The 17711-nt window shown below is 35.6% G+C and overlaps 1 protein-coding gene across 1 annotated transcript in view; it reads left to right on the plus strand.

The window, feature by feature from the left end:
- LOC137580726 (uncharacterized) overlaps positions 1-16483 on the plus strand; it is a 39122-nt gene extending 22639 nt beyond the window's left edge. Inside the window, exons 2-12 of the mRNA XM_068294840.1 lie at positions 7599-8177; positions 8299-8888; positions 10473-10660; positions 10809-10950; positions 12410-12583; positions 12737-13038; positions 13138-13296; positions 13477-13638; positions 13720-13891; positions 13973-14708; positions 15704-16483. Coding sequence (XP_068150941.1) covers positions 7870-8177; positions 8299-8888; positions 10473-10660; positions 10809-10950; positions 12410-12583; positions 12737-13038; positions 13138-13296; positions 13477-13638; positions 13720-13891; positions 13973-14708; positions 15704-16109 — 3339 coding nt within the window. The 5' untranslated portion in view covers positions 7599-7869 and the 3' untranslated portion in view covers positions 16110-16483. The remainder of the gene's footprint in view (positions 1-7598; positions 8178-8298; positions 8889-10472; positions 10661-10808; positions 10951-12409; positions 12584-12736; positions 13039-13137; positions 13297-13476; positions 13639-13719; positions 13892-13972; positions 14709-15703) is intronic.
- Positions 16484-17711: the final 1228 nt, after the last annotated feature.

Here is a 17711-nt window from a genome sequence, read left to right on the forward strand (position 1 = left end):
TATTTAGAAAGAAATAACTTTAAAAATATTATAAAAGATTGAAGAATTTATATTGAAAGTAAGAACTTTCGATTAACAATCGAATAAAAATCGTTAACAATTCGATAAAACTCAATATCGCTTATCGATTTGCTATGACAATTCTTTTCACCTGTTTGAGTCGTCCTCTAATTTGTTGGAAAGGGCAACTGACAGATGGATAAGTCACTGACTGATTCTAGTTGTGTTTCCTTGACATACCTATCGTATGTTAATATGGGTTCATAGGAGAATAATCGATACAATTCTAAAAGTTATTTTCCATATAAACTCAATCAATTTTCAAAAAATTAAGCGAAAAGTTTGATTGATTGAGACTTTAATGATGGAATCCCCACTGAGATAGGCACTGTCAAAGATTTGCCAGCTACCACCACCTATTGATGATGCTGTCACCCATATATTTCAAGCACACAAACACACACACATATACAGAGATTTATCTTCTCCTGCTCTACCATTTCGGTGTGCGGTTGACAAGGACTAACGCTTTCTGTCTCCATACATACACACACACTTTTACACATTGTTAGTCAAACAAAAGATTTTGCATGCTAATTCGATTCCTGGGTGACTAAAGCTGAATGGATGGATGGCTGGATGGAGGCAACAAAAACAACAACAACAAATCAAGCTAAACCATTTTTGGGTCTTAGGCTGAAAAAAACACGCATATAAAATGTGGAAATGTATGCTCATTTGTTTTTGGCATACAAATTTGTATGCTTTGCGTACATGTAACTATTCTCAACCAAGGAAAATAATGCATGTGTTCTTAATAGAACTATCTGCCTATTTATCAGTCTTGGCAAATAAATAACAACGCAAGCTAGAGATAGTCAAATACGTAGTTAATAAAACAGAATTCTCCTTCGGATTCAATAGTATTTGAGGGAAGTTAGAGACACATTGCTAAAACATTTTACTATAAAAGTTTATTTGAAATTTAATTCAAAACAAAAAGAAAACAAGTCCAAGAGAGCTTACAATTTATTTATTTTATTATGGGGCAAAAAAAAACTAGCCTAATGCTAGCCTTTTCTTATTGCTTTTTGAAAACATTTTTCTTCTTGTACTTAATTTCACTTTCATCACACACTTTGACACATTGTTAATCAAACAAAAGATTTTGCATGCCAAGTCAAAAATGGAAGATACAAGAGAAACAAACATAAAAAACATTTTTAAAAATACGACCAAGACACATTTAGGGACATTTTCGGGGCCAAGGAAAGGAGCCACAGAGAGAGAGAGAGAGAGAGAGAGAGAAATACGACAAGAACGCAGCCAAGTCATGACTCTGTGTAATTTTTATTGTTTTAGGACGAGGAGGCTTGACTTCCGTTTTGTTGGCCTTTTTGCTTTTATCCGTTTTCTGCTCCTCTCCCGACGGAAGTGTCATTTTTCAGCTAAGAAGCCGGATGATTTTCAGTTTATGGTGCCAAGCCACGGGCTACATCCTCCCTGTCATAAGATTTTTTGTGTTATATAAGCAGAAAATTTTGTGCCACTTGATCAATTTATTTTTAATAATATTAATATATATTAAGGTTACGGCATGCTGCCACGACTCTAGGCAAGGGTAAATGTAGAGGACAAGCTAATTATGATTTGATAGCGTATTTGAGTAAGGTTCTATGTGGAAATCCTGTCACAAACATTGTGATAACAAAAATCGGCCGCATGAAATAATTCAAAATGGTTGCCTTAAATGAGCTAATTATATATAAACTTTTTGGGGCTTTAATGTATTAATTCTCAGTCGTCATTTAGAGAAGGAGGAGGAAAGAGGCATAGTAAATCCATTTAACCAATTTTCTTTATTCAAGTGGCTTAATATAAAATGTGTAGAAAGTTTTGGTCAACTTGAAAAGTTTTGAAGCAGTTGAAACTAAATGAAAAGTATTAATACTTATATCTAACTCCTTTTTTTTTATTTGTGTCCTTTCCTTTGCCTTCTTTTTATCTCCTTTACTCTACTGCCTGGGGCAAATGCTCCAAAATTATTCCCTGGGGTGTGCGAAAAGTCTCTACATACACACTCACACACCCACACATTTAGTAAAAGGACATCAAATTTCGTACCCTTTTTTTTTACACGCTTTGGCATAAGCCAAGGCAAGGAAATAAAACTTTATTTAAAAACGAAAGACGAGAAGAAAAATGAAAGAGAAAGAACGAAAGGCATGCAAATGTTTCCATTGACATTTTCTCTAGCATTTTGTTAGGTTTTCTATGGAAATTGAAAATATTAACTGCAACTTCAATTGAAGAATTTTTTTATAGCATACTTTTCAGCGTCATATTGAATATTTGTTTTGCTGACAAACTTTTTTAATTTTAAACAAGACATAACAGTCTCAATAACAGTTTTAGTAAGTTATCGATATGGCAAAAAGCTAACATTTTAAAATTGAATTAAATAGATTTTGAAAATGTTTTTCTACTATTAACAAAGAGAATAAAATGGAGTAAAATAATTTATAGTTAAACGAAAGCATGTCAAGTAAAAAAGTTTTTTTTTTCAATTGTGGGAATAACTTTTACTGTGCATAATAAATCAGAACTATTGTATAGAGTTGGAGAATGTGAAACTTTAATTCTGTGCAGTCTCATTTTTCATTTACATTTTCCTCTACTAGGCATTTACACATCTGGAGAGTTAAATGCTATATTAATTATACATTTATGTAGAAAATTTCGCAAAAATTATGCATAAAGTGAGAGACTCAAGGGCTTGAAAATGAAATCGATATCGTATACTTTTACGTTGATTGGCTTTATTTACGAAAGAATAATGAAATTAACAGGAAATATAATACACTAATCAATATTTTTATATTGTGACTGACCAAAATGCCCTTTTATATATTTTTAATATTCCTTCTAGGCGCATTTGCTTTTTTTCGGGCCTCTGACCAAAATTAATAAACAACATTTTTGTTGAAAAGGGTTCGTAAATCATGTCGCTATTCCACTTTCATGAAATCAATTTCGGGAACAACCTTCTCTTTTGTCAATTTAAGCTCCTTTCCTATACCCTTATAAAAAAGGGACTATTCGTTTTTGTTCACATCTGAGACAAAAATTAATCTTATCTGGTTTAAAATATAAATGGGTATAATGAATATACTCAACATTTTTAATTTAATTTAGGGAAAAAGGATCTAGGTATTCTGTCTAGGTCTAGGTAGATCTGAAAAGGTTTCCACATCTTGGATTTCTACTTATTAGCTGAAGACTTTTAGGATCTTTCGAACTGCTTGTTCTTGCACTGATTATAGGAAGAGTATATTAAATGCCGAATGAACTGATTTTTTTTTTTAGGGCCTTCCCTCTAGTTTTCCGTTTTGTCGCTATTTTTTATGGATGTTCTTTTATTTTTAAGGGTGTTGCTGTTGCTGCTGCTGTTGTTTGGTATTTCGCATATTGTCGTTGGATTTTTTATTACAATGCAAAGTGCAGAAAAACTAAAATGTAAACCCCTGGGGGCAAGAACATGAGAGTTACCTATTATCTACCCTAGCTGCTGATGCTGCTTTGGGAGACTGGAGACAACAAACAAGTTTTTCTGCACAGCGCCGAATTACATTTATTTATTTTTTCTTTTCTCTCCTTTTTTTGTTTGGCTTAAAGTTGCAGGCGTCAGATATTTAATTTAGCAAAGTAAACTTCGGTTTCAGCCGGCAAAGCAGACATGGCGAGTAAGGTAACGCCCCAAAAAAAAGAAAAGTTGGCTTTTTTGTTGTTTATATGGGTGGGAGTGTGTGTGTGTGTGTGTGTGTGTGTGTGTGTGTGTGTGTGTGTGTGTGTATACATACATACATATAATTTGAGTGCCCTGTAAAGTTGGTAAAAGTCAATGACCAGTTAAGTCAACAGCTTGGACATATGGTAAACATTGTAGTAGTAGTAATGGATGACTGGGAATTCGAATGGGCGTATGGGTGGGTTATGCGGATTGTGTGCTGTACGTGATGGAGCGGGTAATGGTGGGGCAATGTCATTTTTCAGTGGCCTATTTGCATTTGCGATGTCGTGTTGTCAGACACTTACTGAACATTTTTATTATTGCAATGTCAAAAAATATATGAGCACAAGCAGATCAAGTCTACATATGTATATATATAACATGGATTGCAATGTCTGCGACACTGACATTAAAAATGATGATGGCAGCAGCAACAACAAAAATACCTAAAGAAAAGATGAAAAGCTGTGAAAACTTTTAACGCTTGACTGGCAACAACTACATGAGCAAAACGATGAAAAACCACCAAACAAAGAGCAAAAAAAAAACTGTGAAAAATAAGTGATGATAAAGGATAATGGCAAAGAAAAAAAAACTTTAAACACACACCAGAAAAAGAAATACTCTATTACAAAAATTCCAAAGTTTTAAACTTAATAAAAGAAAATAGTCCCAAGTAATTTATGCATATTAAAAATTATATTAATTAATAAATTGCAATCACTGTAATGGAATTTTGTATTATAAGCTTACCCTGATTGTGTTTGAAATGTTTCCCCCACAAAGAAGTCCTCTTTTCGGAAAATCCCAACATTTTAAGAGAATTATTTAGTCACAATTCTCAACTAGTTTTAGTGATGAATATGAACTTGATTGTACTTGAAATTTTGCCCTAAAAGGAACACAAATGATTATATTAAATTAAACTGTTGGGAAGCAAACTTTGTTTCAGTTACTTTTACGAGTGCAAATTGTGCAGAAGGAAATTTTATGAAATTCTCTCGCACAGTGCAAAGTAATGAAAAGTTTTTACAATTTATCAATTTATGCTTCTTGACAGTAGCTAGCGACCTCTCCTAGTAAAGGTATAAAAAACTACAAAAATTTTCAGCAATATATTTCATACACATCCAACACATACATAAACACTGAGGTTAACGATGGAAGGATGGCAAAGCAAGAGATGCTGTTGTAGAAGAGGATATAGACTAGGATGTCTTTATGCATTGGTTGTTACTTCCGTTTTGCACATTTTTGTTGCTCTTTTTTTTTTTTTGTGTTACAATGTTGTTAAATTTTATGCTTCCACAGGTGATGGAGGTTGCCTCCTTTCCTTCTTACCTTTTGATACTTCCTTTTTGCGAAAGCGAGAGAGAGAGAGATAGAGGAAGGTGTGTGGAAGAGAACGAGAGGGGCTTGGCTCTCCCCGCTGGCTCTTTAAGCACTCCCTTGCATGTTTTGATTGATGTACGTTGTGGGCCGCAGGGGCTTCCCCTTCTCACCTATGGTGATGCTTGTGGGCACAGGTTTACCTGGATGGTTTTTCCTTCTTCATCTTCAACTTGCAACGTCTACCTCTTGTTCTTTTTTCCACTTGTGCTTACAATCAATTTAAATGTGCCGTTGTGCATTATATATCAGGAAAGAAGGGGGTGGAAAAAAAGAAAAGTAAACGAATCGTTATATGTGCAAGCCGTAAAAGTAGAACAACTGCTGAAAACTTTTGCTATCGTGCAACATGCACACACACACACACACACACACACCCAGACACACATTCCAGTAGAGGCGTTTGCTTTAAGGATGCAAAATGATGCAAGTTTTGTTTTTGGCTTCAATCATTTATCATTTTTTATAGCTTTTTGGGCCTGAACACACACCACACATACACACACACGTATTGAAACTAATCCAAACGATAAAAATCGGTAAAGAATGAAGAAGCAATTCATAGCACAAACGATATATATTCCATCCAAAACAAACACATAAATCAATCATGGTACTCTGTAATGAGAGTAAAAGAGATAGAGAAAGAAAGTGAAAGAGAGAGAGAGAGAGAAACTGCCTTTTCGAAATTGTCATTTAGGCTTTCCAAATAATGAATTAATGTCAGTTATTTTTTTCTTTTTTCGTTCATTTGACCATGATTCAACGTTTTATTTTCCGTTTTCAGCACAAAAAAAAAAAAAAAGAAGATAAATGAAAGAAAAAATAATTCATCTTGAACATCCGAAATGAAGTGAATATTTCATTCAATTTGCTCTTCATCAACTCTCTTAATGCGGGTCAAGCTGAAAAGTTTAAAGACAACCTTTGTTCAAACTTTGTTTCATATTCGCATATAATTTACTACGATATAAATCAGAATTGCGACATTTTACGAGGGCAGCTTCTATGTTATTTGAGAAGGCATGTTGCAAAATGTTATATACTTACAAAACCGACCTCTCAGCAAAAAGCAAATCAGCTACAAATTAAAACAGTCTTTCTTCTCGTTTCGTTTCGTTTTTTTTGAATAAATTATTAAAGATTTTCATTTTAATAAGTCACAAAAGTTTGAGGCAATAAGAATCTTATAGGCTTCAGTAACATTATGAGTTGGGAGGAAAATCGTGAAAGCAATTTGTGAAAATTCCAAAGTGAAGCAATTATGAATTTTAAGAATCTGAATAAATTGACGACTTAAACAATCAACCTAATCTGAAAACGAGGCATTTGAATAAATATCACTTAATTATGTCACTTGGTTTTTGAACTGAATTATTGTAATTATTGGATTCAGTGGCAATATATGCAGGTTTATTGACTTGTAATGAAGAGAATGAAATAAAACAATCTTCAAGTAATGACTGTTTGAATGTTATTGCAAAAATAAAATAAATTGATGAAACATTCATCATGAAAGTTGATGAATGAAAAGGACTTAACCTTTTATTAGATCTTTAGTAATTGTTAGAAAAAATCCTTTTTAATACATTTTGAGGGACTCCATTTTTGGATTTTGTACAAGGATATAAAACTTGCTAATATGACCCCAAGCCGAGCAAGTCCTTCACTGCACTGAAATGCAATAGAAATTCTTCTAGTCAGTATCAAAAGTGGGGACTTGTAAGCCTTTGAGCCTTAGCATTTAGAAGTTGAGTTTGTCCATCAACCACGAACTAAATTATATGAAGACTATATAATCTCAACCATGATTTTGTTTAAAATAAGTAATTTCAAACTTAAAACTTTCTGTCTAACGGTAATCGAAGTTTAAAAGTCTTCTGAGAGTGACTAAATTTATACCAAAATAGTGACTTAAGAGTATAAATATGTCAACGTCTTCCATCACGTATTAAGTATTATATATTTAAAGAAAAATAGCTTAAAAATATCTTGTACACTTTCATAGAATATACGTTTGCCTCAATTTTATGTGAATTTTTTCTAAATTGAACAATTTGCAATTGATTAGATTTGTGTGTGCACAATTTGTGGTTTTTCAAAGTGGAGTGAGTGAAAGAGAGAAATAAAAGTTGGCAAAGGGGGCAGAAGGGGGTCCATTGGCCGCGTTTCGTTTCATTTGCTGGCAGGCAATTGAACAGCAAATTAAATTATGCATTGCATATGGTTTTAGAGTATACATATGCAATGTGCTTCTATTTGCAGTTCAGTTGTTGGTGTAGAATAAACAAATTGATTTTGATTTGATTTATTTATTGACTCTATGGCTCGATGTGTTTGGGGTTCGATTCTCCTTCTTATTTTTGTCTTGTTTATTTATTTTCTACTTTTCTCTCTCACTCTTTTCGTTTTTTTGCAGGGAATGGTAATGGCAGAAATAGAGATGACAATAATGATGATGGTGGCACAGAAACAAATGATGCAGATGATGATGATGACGATGATGATGGTGATGATACTGGCACCAAATGGTTCCTAAGAGACAGAGAAGACACAAAGCCAGAGAGAGAGAGAGAGTTGGTGTGTGGAAGGAACGAGCAAAACCAAAAATACAGAACCGAATTGAAAAGCAAAACCAACTTAGAAAAAACAAAAAAACAAACTAGAACTAGAAGGAGGTAAAGTATACCATGGTTTTACAGTGTACATGTGATTGCCAGTGTAGTAGTAATAGTCGAGATAAACGGAGAAGCATCAACATCTCCTGCCTGCCAATAGGAAAAAGAGGAGCTGCTGCTGGCGGTGGTGATATGGATCTAAAGATTCCATACTATAGACGTCTTTCGAATAGCAATACCGCACTCACCACATCCTCAGCAGCGCTCTATGGCAGTTGCCCACAACTAGTACCAAATTCCGGGAGTCCTCCACCCATTCGAGCCAACGCCAGCATCGCTGCTGCTGCTGCTGCCACAGTGCTTTGCCAGAAATGTGCACTGTGACGAAAATACAATTTAAGCTGTGAGCATCCCACAAAACCCATCCTTAGATCTTTGGGAGACATTGCAGGAAGAGATCACGAACAAGTCGTAGTCGAACCATCAACTTTACCCCCCAAGATATTTGTGCCACGAGTGTCGTTTCAATAATCAACCCCTAGCCTGGTGGGTATCCTGTCCCCGTTTATCCAATCTAACCGCCAGTGAGAATCAACAGCAGCAGCAGGGACAACAACCTTCATCCCAGCAAGCAAGCAAAATGCAATCCACACGATTGCCGCCTCGTTTCCCAGCTGGTGCTGCTGCTGCCTCCGCCGTTTCGAATGCAAAATTGCGGCACTGTGACAATTTTGGCAGCTATGCCACATTGAACACCATGGATCAACAGCAACAGCAGACGAGCATAGCTGCCGCCGCAGCCTCATGTAACCATCGTTCTCGTCATTGTTCACCGCCTCGTTGGTATGGTGAACAGAATCCTCCTGCCCATTCGAGCCATTTGAATGGCTGTTGTTATATGTACATTCCACTTCCGGCGCCAGCACCAGCTTTAGCTCCAGCATCAGCTCCTCTATATTGCCTATGCGATAATTGGTATCACCAGCAACAAAACCAACACCAACACCATCAGCAACAACAACATCAAATGCAACAACATCTCCCACATCGCCATAAGCCACTCATACCCAATGGAGGCGGCTGTTATTTTGGTGAGTAATTTGTTATTACGCCCAATGACTATTAAAACAATTGCAACAGATTTGTTGCCGGATAACAATCTAAAATGTGTTAGTACACTTGAAATAACAGCATAATATTCCACAACTGCTCGAATTTACAATTAGAATTTCTAACCAGTTTTTGGCACATTTCACTTAATGAAGTCCTGTCGCATTTCCATTGATTGCTTTCCCATATCAACTAGATAATGGTTATTGATTTCACCTAGGGCCAACACAAAGATAGTCTAATTCAGAATAAAGAGCATAAAAACATCACAACGCTCCATGTAGTAAAAGTTATTATTGCAAATTGCTTGGACTAGAGGACTTCTAACTTTAATGAAATACTCTTTAAAGAGAAAGCTTAAAAAAAAAAAACTCAAGGCTAATTTAAGACAAACAAAATGTATAATAATAAGCACAGGACAATGTTTTAGTAAACAATTTCTTCTAGATATTTAAATTCTTCGTTCTATGTATTAAATTTTCATTTTATTATGCAGATTCTTATTTCTAATTATCTATTTAATTAACATTTTGCTGTTGGTCACGTGCGTATTGAGCGACTAAATGCAAAAAGTTAAGCTTAAAGAAAATAATAAAAGAAATTATAAAGAAACACAGGCTGCTAAAATTGCTAAAATCTTTTTGTGTTGGTAAAAGAAAAGTAAAAAAGTTTTGTTTTTATAATTTACAGAACATTAAGGAAAGGAGCAATCTATTGTAAAATGATTTTTACTTTGACTTAAACATTACAATACTTTAAGCCTTATAGAATGACTTAAAAATGGATTTGGATGTAGTCGTCAAAATTTTTCATCTTTTACTGCCTATTACATTAAATTTGGGAAAATATTCAAAACAAATACACAATGTAAAAGATAACTATATTTTTGTTTATCTAAGATTTAATGCACATAATTGACACTTAAAAAAAGTCTGCCCTAAAATGAGTGTCACGACATCAATTTGAATACTTTAATTTTTTAATGGATACTTAAAAATGCAATAAAAATGAAGGTTTACTTTAATTTAATGTATGAGTCATTTTTCTCTTTTACAAATAAATAAATATGGTAAATTTGCCTGCTTTTTTCCTGGTCCCAGTGGACTTTCCCCTTAAAAATTTGCACAATTTTTAATTACCATACAAAAGTAGTGATTGTTATGGGAAAGAGAGATGGCCTTGCCATATTATATGGCTAATATTAATGTGAATGAAATATATTTTAACGCCACAACAAGAATTTAAATTCTCTGGCTTAATTTGGTTCATTTTTGTCGGTCTGTGTAATTTTGATAAATAAAACTCATTACCAGAAATGATTTGTAAATCTCAACGTTTTATGTTTATGGCACATTTCACAAAGTTAACACACAGTTTGGGGCACATTTTATTTTATGAAGCCGCCTTTAGAAATTACAACTTGTTTTCACTTATTGAAGTTAATAAAGTCCTGCATACCACCAAAAAAATGTTTTTACAGTTTTCATGAAGATTGAGATTTAAAGAGAGCTTAAATTTGTTCGTGGAATTTTTCGACTGAATCAAAATGTTTCTCTTTTCCGCAGGTTACGACAGTCACCAATTGCCCAATCCCAGCGTAGTGGGTGGAGGAGGAGGACATCACAGTCATGGTCATATTACTGATGAAGAGGATTCAGCATTTAATGGCTTGGCTGATCGCGAGTTCCATCTGCTGCATAGGAATATACCGGCTTTGCGGCGCACAGGTGTGGATACCACACGCATTAGACAGGTGAGAATTCAACCACAAAAAAAAAAGAAGAAGAAGAAGAGGAAACAGTAAAACTACCTTCACGTCTCTTCCATTTCCACATTTCTCTGTGGTTTCTCTTCCATCCTTCCGTTTAATTTTTTTCTCCGTTTTTATTTTCTCCTTTTAGTACTTTTATCCAGATGGCGGCTGGGGCTGGATAATATGCGGTGTGTCCTTTCTGATACATATACTGACCACAGGACTGCAGCTAAGCTATGGTCTCTTGTTGTTCTATGCTGTACAATATATGCATAATACTACTGGGATAGGTAAGTGCAAAAAGGGAACGCCAGAGAATTCAGTTAAAGTGCAGCCACCAAGATTTCTGCGGTGGCTAATTGGAAATAAAATTGGAATTTCAGAGAATGGGCAGTGAATCACAGAAAATAGTCGGTGGTCACGTATGGGTTGGAGGGAGCGATGGAGGCGAGGTGTGGGGTTGGTGGTAAATGATGTTACATTTGGTATCAATTAATCAATTAGACCAACAAGAAGGGCGGAAGTCAATGTTGAGGTCAGAAAGTGCTCTTACACACATGTAATTAAAAGTAAATCAATGTTATTTCGTTTATTTGGGGCAATAGCAAGTATCGAATTAATTAACTTGCTGGCAAACAAAGTAATGGTCAGAAAAGACTCAATAGAATTTTGAATGAATTAATGTGATTTTAGTAGCTATTAATAGATCCTTAATACTACTGAATTGTTTGAATACTTTTCAAAACATTTGGTGTACTCTTTTCTAGGTAGTTATGTATCTTCGAGTATAAGAAAGTATTTGAAATGAGATGATTAAAAAGCTTTTTTCAACACTAAAATGTCATGAATTGATTGATTATAATTAAAACGGTGTAAAGTATGAGTGAATGCATACAGCTTTCTAGAACTAGGTCAGTTATTTTAACCTAATCATTGCAATTAGCAGCTTAATTCGTGTTATGGATACAAATTTTAATCTTTTTTTTGAGCTAATTAGCAAATGACTTTTGGCTTCATTACTTGGATAGTCTCAGAACAGCAACTGCTTGCACTTTTTGATTAAGCATTTTGATTTTCCTTTATACTTATCGATTAACATGAATTGCAAATTGATTGATTTATCTTAAGAGATTGCGTAGCGGAGATAATAAGAATTTGCTTAAATAGCAAGTGACTTTGCTTTCTTAATACAAAATTTTCTTTCTTTTATGCCTAAGGATTTCCCTAGTCAGTGAATGACTGAGCTATCTTCAGCGATAGTCGCAGGAGCTCTAAAAACAACTTTCCTCGCTTTCTTTTATAAACTTAAGGTAGTAAATTAACGTTAGAAGCTAATTTGCGAGATATTTGACTTGATTAAGCTTTAGACATTGCGAAGTATGTAGTCAGGATATCAAGAGTCTAAATCAACTGCTTTCATTAAGCCAAAAATCGTTCACTACATTAACCGCTTTGGGTTTTCATTATAAATAAAAAGTTGAAGAACAATGAATGAGTGCCAAAGATTGAGAAAATTCGCTAAACTGCTAGACCAAATTTATATTTCTGTGTAAAGTTAATTTTGTTTTGATACCAACTGTACTCACATTTTGAAATGACCTTTAACAAAGTACAGTTGACTTTGCTTGTTGTCGTTTTTAAAATCTAATCAGTCAAAAGCATATTTTTGGCAACCATTTCTCTCCTACTCCCTCCACATTAGCTTTTCTCCTTCCTGGCTTCCTTTCTCACACTTCTTTCTCATTGCAGAGCTGCTGGGTGCTTTGAGTTGGTCAATTTCGATGTTGGCCATACCGTTTGTGGTTTCGCTATGTCGCAAACGTTCCATACGTCTGCTCTCCATAGTCGGTGGTTTGGTAATGCCTCTGGGCATTCTATTCACCTCATTTGCCACGGAATTTGGTCAGGTTGTTTTCAGTTATGGTGCGTATATTAATATATATATATGTGTATATAGGTTTCCATAAGATATCTGTTGTTGTTGTTTTGTGTATATACTCTATGTGAAAGGTATATAAATAAGTAACAACGGAAGTTATCCTCCTCCCTTCTTTCATTTTTCTGCCCCCCACACAGGCATCGTCTTTGGCATTGGTGTTGCCATGGTCCGTGAAGCTTCCACCGTGATGTTGGGCAATTACTTTAAGCGGCGTCGTCAATTCGTCGAAATGGTGGCCATGTCCGGCGAGGGTGTTGGCATCGCTTTGTTCTCCGTCATCTTGAAAGAGGGTGTGGGTAAGGCCGGCTGGCGCCTCGGATTGCAAATCGTTGCCGCCCTAACAGCTCTCAGTTTTTTCATGGGTCTCATGTATCGACCCGCATCGCTATACCATCCTCAACGTCGTGCCATTCAACATTTGAAAAATCAACGAAAAAAGGTTCGCAAAAGTGCCAGTTTTTCACTTGTTTGTTATTTGAACTGTGATTTTTTTTCTCCCACCCCACCTACCACCACCACTACAATCGACAACCCGTAGCTGCGTGAGAAAAAGCCTATACTCAATCAGGAGGATGTGGAATCACCAACACGATATTTATTTTTGGACATATCATCATTGAAATCGGTTACAGTTAAAATATTACTCATGACCTCCAGTGTGGCATCATTTGGCATTTATACGCCCATGTTCCTAATGGTAAGATAAACTGAATTGCCACAAATTGTTTTATCTTAATCCCCGAAATTGCTCAATTTGTGAGCTGTACTGACCCTTGAACCAGCCATAACAACAAATCTTATGAACTTTATAGAAACTATTTACTTTTCATATTTACTTATCATTTTTTTGTTCGTTATCATCAATTTTTATTCAAAGGCTCTCAATGCTGCCAAAGAAGGTTCCGATGTTCAGGAATTGGTCCTTTTGCAAACATTTCTAGGCATATCCATGGCTTTGGGTGTAGTAATAGCTGGAGCATTATTACGTAGATGTTTTGTGATTCGAACTATTGTGATTAATTCAAAAATTGTGGCTCAGGTGAGAATGCAAAGACCCCTTCACCCCCTCTTGGCTTTTGATAAAACATTTTTTTGTTTTTTGATTGTTTTTAATCGACAGCTCTTCATATCAATAGTTGCCTTGGCCATACTGTTTCTCTCGTTTGTGATGGGCTACAAAGGTCTATGCATATTAAGTTGGCTTTATGGCATAGGTTTGGGTGGATTTCAATATTCATTAAAGATTTTGGCTTTAGAACGCATCAAATTGAAGCATTTTTCCAAGGCTTGGGGTAAGGCAAACAGTACGAAATTTATTTAATATTCAATCTAAGACCTTAATCCTTGTTTCTTTTCTTTTTTTTTTTTGATAGGTTTTATACGTGGCGTAGAGTCGGTGCCGGTGCTCATCAGTGTGCCCCTTACCTCGTTCCTCAATGATTACTCCCTTAAGTATGGACGAGCTGGTTATTATATATGCTCGGCAGCAGCTGCCATTTCTGGGATTATAATATTTTTTATCAGCGAGCCGCAACAGCAACGAACTGCTGGTGGTGGTGGTGGTGGGGGACCTCATCAACTGGCCAATGGCCATTTGCCCACTCCCCTGCTAATGCGTCATTCATCGGCACGTCAGCATTCTCGTCCTGGCCAGTTTCCTTTACCATTTGGCTATCATCATGGCTATCATGGTGGTGGTGGTGGTGGAGAATATGCTCCAGCTCCACCCGATCTACTTAGCCGGAGTTGTATTAGTTTGAATCAAATGGAACCATATCTACTTCAGCAGGCCAATTCGGGCTATTGCCCACGTCATTTGCAGCATCAGCATATACCACAATCTCAACACTTTGCTCATCTTCCTGCATCAACTCATCGCCAGCAATTGCCATGCCACAATCTCGATGTGCAGCAGCAGCAGCAACAGCAGATGGTTCGAGGTCCCTATCAATTGGGCCAAGGCAGCATTGGATCACGCATGGGCAAGAGATTGCAAAGGAGCTTATCCTTTATACAACAACACAATTGCTGTGATGGTCAAATGTATTGCAGTTGGCATAGCACCTATGAACTCGGTTGCCACAAGGCAGCAGCAGCAGCAGCCAATAAGTAAGTTCTTTGAACAAAGAAAATCTTCTCATTACCCTCCCCCCAGAGATCTGCACAAAGCGTAATTAAATTGTATTTAATCAATCAATTAGAAAAATTTGATTATTGCTGCAATTTATTATTCGAATTTATATTAACAAATTTTTAATTAACATGTCATTCAGTGAGCTTTGTAATTGAATAATTAATTTCATTAAAATTATTTAGTTATTTCTTTGAACATATAATAAAGTTGGAATGTTTTTACTCCTCTTTTTGTAGAATAAAAAACTTTTTTTTTAAATATTTATTGTTAATTTTGCTAAATACCTTGTTGCCATATGATGGAATGATACATTCGAGCCGTCAAAGCGTATGTAACAGGGAAAGTGTATATATTAGCATGGTATAATAAAGTCGGACTCTTCACTAACTTCATTAATAATCGCAAATGTTTTCACAACACAGCAAATTGAAATTTTCAACTTTTCTAAAAAATAAGCAAATATCAACACATAAAGTTTAGAAATTAAAAAATTGTTTAGTGAGTAACGCTTTTTCATTGAAATTTAATCTGCAAAACGAAAGATAAAATACGAAAAAAAAAGCTTTCACATGAGAAAAAATAATTCAACCAAAACAATTAAACAATTATTGATAATTTGTTTGTTTGGTATCTAAAATTATAATTACTTTTTTCGTCCGCCACAAAAAGCTTATTTAGTTTAACCCCAAACAAAAGCTAAACAAAAACAAATACTAACCAAACGGGTTAAAAAAAAATTATGCATATTGTTTATTTAATCTCCATTTCAACATGACTGTAAAAAAAATTAATAATTATATAAGGAATTAGCAATTTAAATTTTATAGCATACTTTTTGGGGTTTTGGTTTTTTCCACACATACATATTGAATGAGTGATTGCTGATTTAAGTGAACATTTTTTTTGTTAATTTTAATCAATCCATAGAAATTCAATTAACTTTTCTTATGGCTTCTCCATTTCTTGTCAGATCACTCGACAGACAACCACTGATATGCACCTGCAGTAGTCCCAATTCCACGACAACCAACACCCAGACCCATACCACCAATACCAATGCATATGGATCCGGCGGACTGGCCCATATCCCTACAGCTGCTCAGTCGGCACGTAGCCGTAGTGTGCCCGAAGGTCTATCCACCATGTCGCAACAGTGTAACTGTCGCCACTCTGCCGCACCACCCACCAACACCCATCCAACACGTGAGTTCATCTACGTGCCACATGCCTATGCCTCGTTGCAAAGAACCTCCCAGCAGCAGCGGCAACAACGACAACCCAATAACAACAATTTACAACAATGTCGTTTGAAGCGTTCGCAGTCCTTATGCCGACCTCCCGTGCATTTTGTTGAGCAAATTACCACCTCGGTCTAAGAATACGCATCGAAGACCAAAAAGTCAATCGTAGGAAATTGAAAACAAAACAAGCAAAAAATAAAAAAAAAATCTTTTGTAGTTACGTGAAATGAATTCGAATTCGAATTTGGATTTGTCAGAGATCTCTTCTAGTCTTTTGCGGTTAATTCTAGTAGAAAAACAAGAAAATTAAAAACACAAAAAAATCAAATAAATAACAAACAAAGGAAAAATATATATAAGATGAAAAATAAAAGAAGAAAACGAAAAACTTTTTAACCAGCGATCCGAACCAAAACAAAAATTTCGCATACAATAAAAAACGGTTAAAATTACGTGTTGTGGCTATTAAATAGGGAGATTGACTACACTTTAGTTAACTTTTAACACCGTAGGGCTCAACGAACTGAACAACCATGCACAGTGGTTCACAATTGGCAAAAACTTGTGTGACTTACAGCTGCGAACTTAAAAAATAGCACCACTTGCTGAGGTAATGTGTTCAAAGGATTCCTAGGCTTATTTTAAGGTTCTAGGAACATGTGAATACGTTTTTGAACGTAAAATACTTTCTACTAATGGAAGCAGAAAAAAAATTCTATCAAAATCCAACGTTTTCAAAGATTTTTACAAAAAACCTTGATATACTCAAAAAATACCCGAAACTAAAAATAGCACCACTTGCAGTATTTTGCAAAATACCGTTAAATTTCGCAGAATTGCATAGCAAAAAACACATATTTAATAGTCCCTGGTTCAAAGTCGATTTTAAAAGCAACAGTACTACAAAATATCCGAGACCTTTAGATATAATGGGTCGGGGAAAACACTGCCCCGGGAAAAAAGCGAAACGTCATCCTAAACCAGGTTTTGGAGAAAAAATCGGATCTTGAAGATGGAAAACTGGTTGGTACTTCCAACAGAGTGATCCGAATACCGATCTATTTGAAACAGAAGCCTTAAACTCGCAGACGAAAGCCAAGACTGAAGCAGCAAGAAGTCGGTCCCTTAATGCGAGAGAGCAATAAGGATTCTTTTAAGGCTCTAACAGATCTTAAAAAGGACTTTCAGCCCCAAACTAGGGTCCAAATTGTTCGCAACTACCTCCGGAAGATCAATTCAAAAGATTCCAGTCGAAGAAAGCCTCCACTTTTGAACGCTAGACATAATGCCAATCGCCTTAAGTTGGTCAAAGATCATGAGAATTGGCTTGTCCAAAACTGGAGGAACGTACAATGGACTGATGAAAATAAAATTGTAAAATATCGTAGAAAAGGCTATAGACCATACGTCTGGCGTCCACAGAACCTGGAATTCAACTCCAAATTCACCCTAGAGTCTAGAATCAGTGTCATTGGTATGGGGCTGTTAGTCTTATTATGGTGTCGGTCACATATCAGTCCACAAATCGATTATGGATCAGCAAGTTCATGTAAATATCTTATAGACGGTGTTGCCACTATACGCTGAGGATAATATACAGCTAATATGACCCTTTCAACAGGACATCAGCCCAAAGCACACCAGTAAGAAAGCCAGGAAGTGGTGCTCAGCGAATTATCTGAATTTAATTGAGTGGCTGGGACAGTCACCAGACCAAAATCTCATTGAAAATCTTTG

This window comes from Drosophila tropicalis, unplaced genomic scaffold (assembly GCF_018151085.1).
Source record: "Drosophila tropicalis isolate 14030-0801.00 unplaced genomic scaffold, ASM1815108v1 contig_845, whole genome shotgun sequence".
NCBI classification, from domain to species: Eukaryota; Metazoa; Arthropoda; class Insecta; order Diptera; family Drosophilidae; genus Drosophila; species Drosophila tropicalis.